The sequence below is a fragment of the Opisthocomus hoazin genome, chromosome 4 (genome assembly GCF_030867145.1).
Source record: "Opisthocomus hoazin isolate bOpiHoa1 chromosome 4, bOpiHoa1.hap1, whole genome shotgun sequence".
Lineage (NCBI taxonomy): Eukaryota > Metazoa > Chordata > Aves > Opisthocomiformes > Opisthocomidae > Opisthocomus > Opisthocomus hoazin.
In genome coordinates this window covers 5,668,274-5,675,516 of record NC_134417.1, presented here as the reverse complement: position 1 = coordinate 5,675,516, position 7,243 = coordinate 5,668,274, and the positions used below count along the sequence as shown (strand labels likewise).

Below are 7,243 nucleotides of genomic sequence, written 5' to 3'. Positions count from 1 at the left end.
GTGCTTAAAATATCCCAACCCACCCCTGGATCTTCACCCTGAGACACTGAGAGCAGCTGTGTGAGTGGGGAGAAGAGGTCTGGAGTCCTTCCGGTAAGATAAATTGGCTGTTCATTGGATCCTTGATGTCCTGAGTGTTACTTTCTCACAGGCTTTGCATTTCTGGTGAATATGTTTAACTGCAGTGCCATTTCAGTGTGTATGAGCAGAGCGGGGAGGAAGTTATATGCCTCTTGCGTGGTTTGGTTCACATAGGTGGGAAGTTAAACATGAGCTTAACCATGCTGTGGGCCTGGCTGTGTTCATGAGGGCAGATCTTTCACAAGAGTGGGCATGTTAACCAAAGAGAGCACTTTTGACAAAAAAAAATCTAAATACACCGTGTCACTATGTGTGATGCTGACAGATCCTGAATAAATGGAGTGGACAGAAGTTGAACCACCGTTCACTAAAATCACAGATGCTCCTAGAACTCGGAGAACCGCAGCCCTCAGGGACATCGACAGCCTTTAGAGACTATTCGTCTCATTCAGACATCCGAATGCAAAATGCAAGGATAAGACATAGGTTTGCAAGAAGCCCGAGCTTATGAACTGGTTTTGGGATTACATAAATCAATAGGAGGAGTATTTTTCTCCATATCTTTGCATCTTGACCAGACCTCCACTTTTCATGTTATTAAACTGTACTAGCAGAATAACATTGAGATAATACTTTTGAGCGTATCCTCCGTTGGCAGAACACAGCAGTCGGACGTGTTTGTCTGAGCTCCATGTGCTTTCCATGGGTATCTTTCGACTAATGTCAGTGATCCAGAAGAAGGCTACTCCAGAGCTCACCTGAAATACCAAACCTTGGAGGTCGCTTCTCTTCGCTACCCCAAGATTTTCATCCAGCCTTGGACCAGCCTCTGTGTTTCTCCATGCCTGACATGTAGCTGGGAATGATCACACTTCTGGGCTTCATCCTCCACCGGGGAGGAAGGCTGTATTACAGCCGATGAAGCCATCAGCCTCCCCGGAAACAGAGGCGTGTGCGTAGCTGAGATAAACAGTTCAGCCTTGGCGTTTTTCTTGAAAGTTGCTGCTTCTATTTTGGAGCTCCTGTGCCTGAAAGCCTGTCTGTACTGAATCAGTTGGTCTAATAAAAGATACTACCTCTCCTTACAAGCCTGCTCTGCACTTCTGAGCTTAGGTCGTTTATCCTTCACTTCTTGCTGCTGACAATGACTGAGGCTCCCTGGCCATACAATATCTCGGAAGCCAATTCTATGTCAAGCCCCCCAGGTTTACATGCGTGGCCACAGCGAATATACTCATTTACTGGAGAGGCTCATCAGCTCTCCCTCCTGCTGCTTTTGCTGCAAAGAAAGCAAACGGTGATCTCCACGGACCCTTCCCTGGGGACGTGGGCTGGTGCAGTCGGGGACCTCATGGGGCTCTGCAGCGTGGGTCTACCCAACCGAGAGGAATCCTGCTGGGCTTCCACCGAGCATTTCTCTCTTTAGCCACTCGTTAGCTATTATTTAACAGCTACTGCTGCTAATGAAGGGCCAGAGGCACAGAGGTGGCACTGCCCTAGGAGTCTCTGGCAGGGGTTGCACCCAGAGAGCCTTTGTGGGTCCTGTGGAGCCCAAGCTGCTGTCTGACCCTGCGTGGGCAGTTTTGGTGCTCTCTGTCCCAGCATCACCCATGTCCCAGTGACAGCGATGTCAGCCCAAGTGGCTGTTGACCTGGCTGCAGTCAGTATTGTTCAGTGCAGCACTTCCACATGAACACGCAGAGAGAACTTTGCTTAATTTTGTCATCTGGGAAGGCTACTATAATTTGGGGCACAAAATCGTGCTGTAAGGCAGTTCTGCTGGCTCCTAATCAGGACCTTCACCCCCATTGCCCCCACTCCAGGGGCTGTGAGAAGACTTGCAAGAGTAAAACGCACTGGACCTGCCCACTGTTTGAGTAGGGGACAGGTTTCCCAGCATCGCTGGCTCCCCAGGGTGAGCGGCCACACTGCAGGATTGTCACCTGCAGGGAGCCTGAGCCAGGAGGGAAATCCCCTGCTGCAAAAATGTACATCACCTTCCTCATTAACAGCAGACTAGGAAAAAAATGAATGCTGCAAAAGAATAATGAACAGATCACCTGTGAGAAATGAGTTCTGTAAATGCGTATAGCACTGAGTTAAAGGACGGGCATTCACAGGAGATCATGCATGCTCACAGAGAGATAAAATGAGCTGAGCAAAAATGAAGTTTTTAAAAGTTTCTAAACTTCAGCTTCAGGGTGTAAATCAGGTCCTAACTAATGGAGACTGAGGGGAATCTTTATTTTGGTAGCAAGTTACTCTACAGCTCTGCCATAGAGCGTGGTGCCTTCCCAGGAAGAATCTCTTGTCAACCAGTGTGAGAAAGCAGACGCTGGGCAAACCAGATCGTGGGATGATGCAGTCTGCCACATCCATCACTGCTACCCTCTTCTGTCGTGTGTGTACAGGGGAGTGACCTGCTCCATTAAATCTCTGCGTGCAGAGGGCTCTATCAGTGTAACTATTTGTAGCTGTAGCTGCATGAATGCTTTTCTCAGGGTTGGAGGGGGACTGAGCAACAAATACTGCAAACATGCGCAGACAATAACCCCTAAGCATGTAGTCTGTTCCACACGGTATCTGTGAATGCATCAGCGCTGTGAGATTGTATGAGCTGGTGTGTGTGTATATTTTACATATGTACTTCTCTCTCAGAAATTATAATTTGATGGCATGTGATTAAATGGGTCTTTTTTTTAATGTGTGGCACATGCATAAGGAAAAGTGTGTCTGCACTTGCAAGTAAAATAACCAGATATGAAGGAAAAGCATCAAAATGATCAGCCTGTGCACTAGGCTATTTCTATGTATTTGTAAAAAGCGTTGCTGTCAGTGGGAGTCTTACCAGGTCACACAGAGCAGCAGGGAGGACCGGTGTCTTCAGAGTCTGTGAAAAGCACCAGAGACCTGAAGGTCTTTCCAAAACATGTTCCCTTCAGTTAAAAATCAATTAAAAATCCCCTCCCTTTCCTAGTGCCTGAAGCATAAAAAAACGTTCTCTAAAGATCCTTTATTTTCCAGGAACTAAAAGTTTGGATCGGGGGTATTTTCAAATTAGAGGTGCCTTGCTCTTTGCCTCTCACTTTTGGCAACTGCAGCACTGCAAGCCCAACCGAGATTGCTGCGAGGAGGAGGAGGAAGATGAAGGCAGAAATACAGCTCTGTTTATGCTGATATGAGATCTTGGGCTACATGATCTCATCTAATTTTAAGTTACTCCAAATGAACTATCTCCAAGAATATAATTTTAATGTTTCCATATCAGGCCATTCTTATCTTTCTGCATTACCGTGATATCATTCAGGAATAACAATCGCACGTTTTGGTGCCGAAACAAGCTGGCGAGAAGAAATGGATTTCAGTCACTGCCCTGGAAATCGCTGCTGTCTTTAAAAAAAAAGGTGTACGAAGTTTATGAAAACCCGTCCTCGGGGGCCGTACGACTGCAACAGGTGCCCTGTCGGGACAGACGACTTGGGGTAAAAAAGGAAGGATTTAAGAGTGGAGGCGTTGGCTTCGCGAAGGAAACCTTTCTTTTCCTCTCTGCCTTTTTTTTTTTTTTCTTGTAACGGGGGCATACGTGGGATGTAAATGAGCAAAATCCAGCCCGAAGTGCCCCGAGCTGAGAGGAGCGGAGCGTGTGTGATGCATCGCGGCGAAGGCAGCAGCCAATGAAAGCCAGGCTGCCGATTCTTTTTCTTTTTTTTATCGTTAATATTGCGAGGCGGCATTAACTGATCGGGAAGACTTTTCGGGAGCGGGCAGAGTCTGCGAGCCATCACCCCCTTCCCGAAGATTTGTCCCGCTACCCGGATTTTTTTGAGGACGGCACCAGGTTTCCCTCCTTTAATCTCCGCGGGGGATGACGAATGGTAGAAGTCCCCCCCTCCGCGCCCCTTTCCCCCCGAAAAATCTGAGAATAAACAATGAAAGCGAAAGGAGTTTTGTATTTTTGAGCGGCGGAGGGGTACACGACGTACCGGGGCGGGAGGAGGGGGGTCTGGAGAAGAGTCCCCAGCGCGGGTTCGGCAGCGGATGCTGAGCGCGGCCGTTCCGCGGGGCAGAGCGCAGGCAGCCGGGGTCGCTGGTATCCCCCCCCCTCCCCACCCCCCAAGGGGGAAGACGGTTAAAAACACAAACCAAGTTTCCACGCGTGTCGCCCTGCCACGGCTGCGTCCCAGCCCGCCTGTGTCTGCCGGGGCGGGCAGCGCTCGGGCATCCCCGCCACGGCTCACGGCGGGGGTCCCGACGGGGTTATCGGGGCCACGCGTGGCACAAAGGTCCCAAGAGGGCGGTTAAGGTAGCAGGCGCCCGTGTGGGGGGGGGGGCAGCTGGGGGAAGAAGCCCCCTGCACCCCCCTTTTTTTGTTTGCGGGTCCCATGTGCACGCAGCGGCTGCTGTGGGGGTGTTGTGTGTGTGTGTGTGTGTATGCTCTGGGGAAATTTCTCCGCAGAGGTCTGGGGCCGTCCCGGGGGGGGAGGGTCCCGCCTGCAGCCCCCGCTCCGGGGCCGGGGGTCCCGACGAGGGCTGAGAAACGTCGCGGAGCGTTTATGGGCGCAACGAAAAAAACTGCTAGGATGGTGCTGGCAGCAGCAGAGCCGAAGCCTCCGGCGCTGCCGGCCCCGTCCAGGTGAGCGGACTCTAAATGGTATGCCCCCCTCTTCTTCTTCCTCCTCCTCTTCCTCCTCCTCCTCCCCGACCCTGCACGCACACGGCTCTGCCGGGAAGTGAAAGTCATTCATTGCAAGCCGAAAGGAATAAAGCAGAATATAAGGTCGAGGGTGGTTTATACTATTATTATTCTTGTTATTATCATTATCTGGAGGAGGGGGATCGGTCACGACAGCGGCAGCCCCGCACGGAGCGGACCGCGGCGGCGGCTCCCCCCCGGGAGGGAGGCGAAGTTACCGGCGGAGCGGCGGGGGTGCGGGGGGAGCCCCGAGGGGCCGGGACGGCCGCCGTCCCGGAGATCCCCCTCTTTCCGAGCCGCCCGCCCGACTTCTCGTTTCTCTCCCCGGTCGCTCTTGGGAACGGGCGGGCGGGGGTAGGGGGGCGGCCCGGGGGGGGCTTTTCGGAGCAGGTTCGTTAACCAAAGCAGGTGCTAAAAACCAATAAGCCCGGAACAAACGCGGTGTGTCCCCCCCCGGGAGCCGGGGCAATTGTTTCCATTTAATAAATATTTTCCCCACGGGCGTTTCGCGGGAGGCAGGCAATTATTCAAAGCGAGCCGGGACTCGGGCCGGCTCCCGGGGTTAAGCGGGGCTGAGGAGCGGGGAAGGAGGCGGGGAGGGGGGAGGACGGACGGACTGTGAGCGGCCCGGTGCACGGAGGGGCTCGGTGTGCGCGGCGGAGCCCAGCGCCCGCAGCCCCGACGGCAGCGGGGAGCCCGGAGGGAGCCGGGCCCGGCCCCGCTCCGCACGCCGGCGGGATGCGCGGCGGGGGGGTAGGGGGACGGGGGGGGGACCCCCTTCGCCTCCCTCCCCCCCCCCCCCCCAGCTAGTCTCGCCTCCCCGAGGCAACTCACAAAAGCCTTCCGTTTAATCTGCGCGTTTGAAAGGGAGGCGGGGGGGTCGGGGGTTTCTCCTTTCCCCTCCTTTCTTCCTCCTCCTCCCTCCCCTGTCCCCTCCCCTCCTCTTCCTCTCGCCCTTCCTCTCTCCCTCTCTTTTTAAGCGGGTCCCCCTCCGCGCTGATTGGGCGCCCGGCCGCGCCGTGAACGCCCTGCCGCTATGTCAGCCTGCGCGCCGCAGCCCCTCGCCTCCCGACCGCCCGGCGCCGCGCCGCGTCCCCACCGCCGGCCCCGCTCCCCTCCGCGCCCCTCCGCCCCCCGCCCCGGCACAGCTCCCGCCGGGGACGGCCTTGGCGGAGGACCTGTGATGATCAGCTGAGCCCGCTCCTCCAGCTCCCTCGGCCTCCTCTTCCTCCTCTTCCTCCTCCTCCTCCTCCCGCCGAAGCCGTCCGGCGCCCCGCACCGCCGAGCCGCCCGCCCGCCCGCCCGCAGCATGTCCAAACCCAGCGACCACATCAAGCGCCCCATGAACGCCTTCATGGTGTGGTCCCGCGGCCAGAGGCGCAAGATGGCCCAGGAGAACCCCAAGATGCACAACTCGGAGATCAGCAAGCGGCTGGGCGCGGAGTGGAAGCTGCTCTCCGAGGCGGAGAAGCGCCCGTACATCGACGAGGCCAAGCGGCTGCGGGCGCAGCACATGAAGGAACATCCCGACTACAAGTACAGACCCCGGCGCAAGCCCAAGAACCTGCTGAAAAAGGACAGGTATGTCTTCCCTTTGCCTTACCTCGGGGAAACCGATCCCTTAAAGGCCGCCGGGCTTCCCGTGGGGGCCACTGACTCTCTGCTGAGCTCCCCGGAGAAGGCCAGGGCTTTCCTGCCTCCCACCTCAGCACCTTACTCCTTACTTGACCCCAGCCAGTTCAGCTCCAGCGCCATTCAGAAGATGACTGAGGTTCCTCACACCTTAGCCACCAGCACCTTGCCCTACGCCTCCACCTTGGGATACCAGAACGGGGCGTTCGGCAGCTTGAGCTGCCCCAGCCAACACACCCACACTCACCCCTCGCCAACTAACCCGGGCTATGTCGTGCCGTGTAACTGTACCGCTTGGTCGGCTTCCAGTTTGCAACCTCCAGTTGCCTACATACTATTCCCGGGCATGACCAAGACTGGGATAGACCCCTATTCTTCAGCACATGCGACTGCCATGTAACACCCACCCACACCCCCACAGGCGTGTGCATCCCCCCCCGTCCCCCTCCAGCTCCCCGGGTGGCAGCCGGAACTGGGATTCCTTCGTGTGCATGTACATAAAACCGGCAGAAGCAAAAAAGCCACCCGAAACAGGACTCTGCTGCCCGCCGCCGGGCCGGGACAGACGCGGACGCTGCCTCGGGGACTCGGAGATGCTCTCGCCTAAACCTCGTCCCGAGAGCTGGCCCCAGGCTCGGGGAGGGGACCCGCAATGGCGGGCTCAGATAGGAGCCCGGCACTTGTCGGAGTTGTAAATGTGTTTTAAAAACAGCAGCAACAACAACAAAAAAAAGCGAACCTCGAACTGCCCTTTCGGGACAAAGCGGGGGAGAAAAAGGACACAAAAAAAAAAAAAAAAAAAGAGGGAGAGAGGCGGTTTCGATTTTTATTTATTCT

The 7,243-nt window shown here is 55.5% G+C and overlaps 1 protein-coding gene across 1 annotated transcript; it reads left to right on the top strand.

The window, feature by feature from the left end:
• Positions 1–6,083: 6,083 nt before the first annotated feature.
• SOX14 (SRY-box transcription factor 14) lies at positions 6,084–6,806 on the top strand. Its single transcript, XM_075417286.1, has one exon. The coding sequence runs from the start codon at positions 6,084–6,086 to the stop codon at positions 6,804–6,806; it is 723 nt and encodes a 240-aa protein (XP_075273401.1).
• The last annotated feature ends 437 nt before the right edge of the window (positions 6,807–7,243 follow it).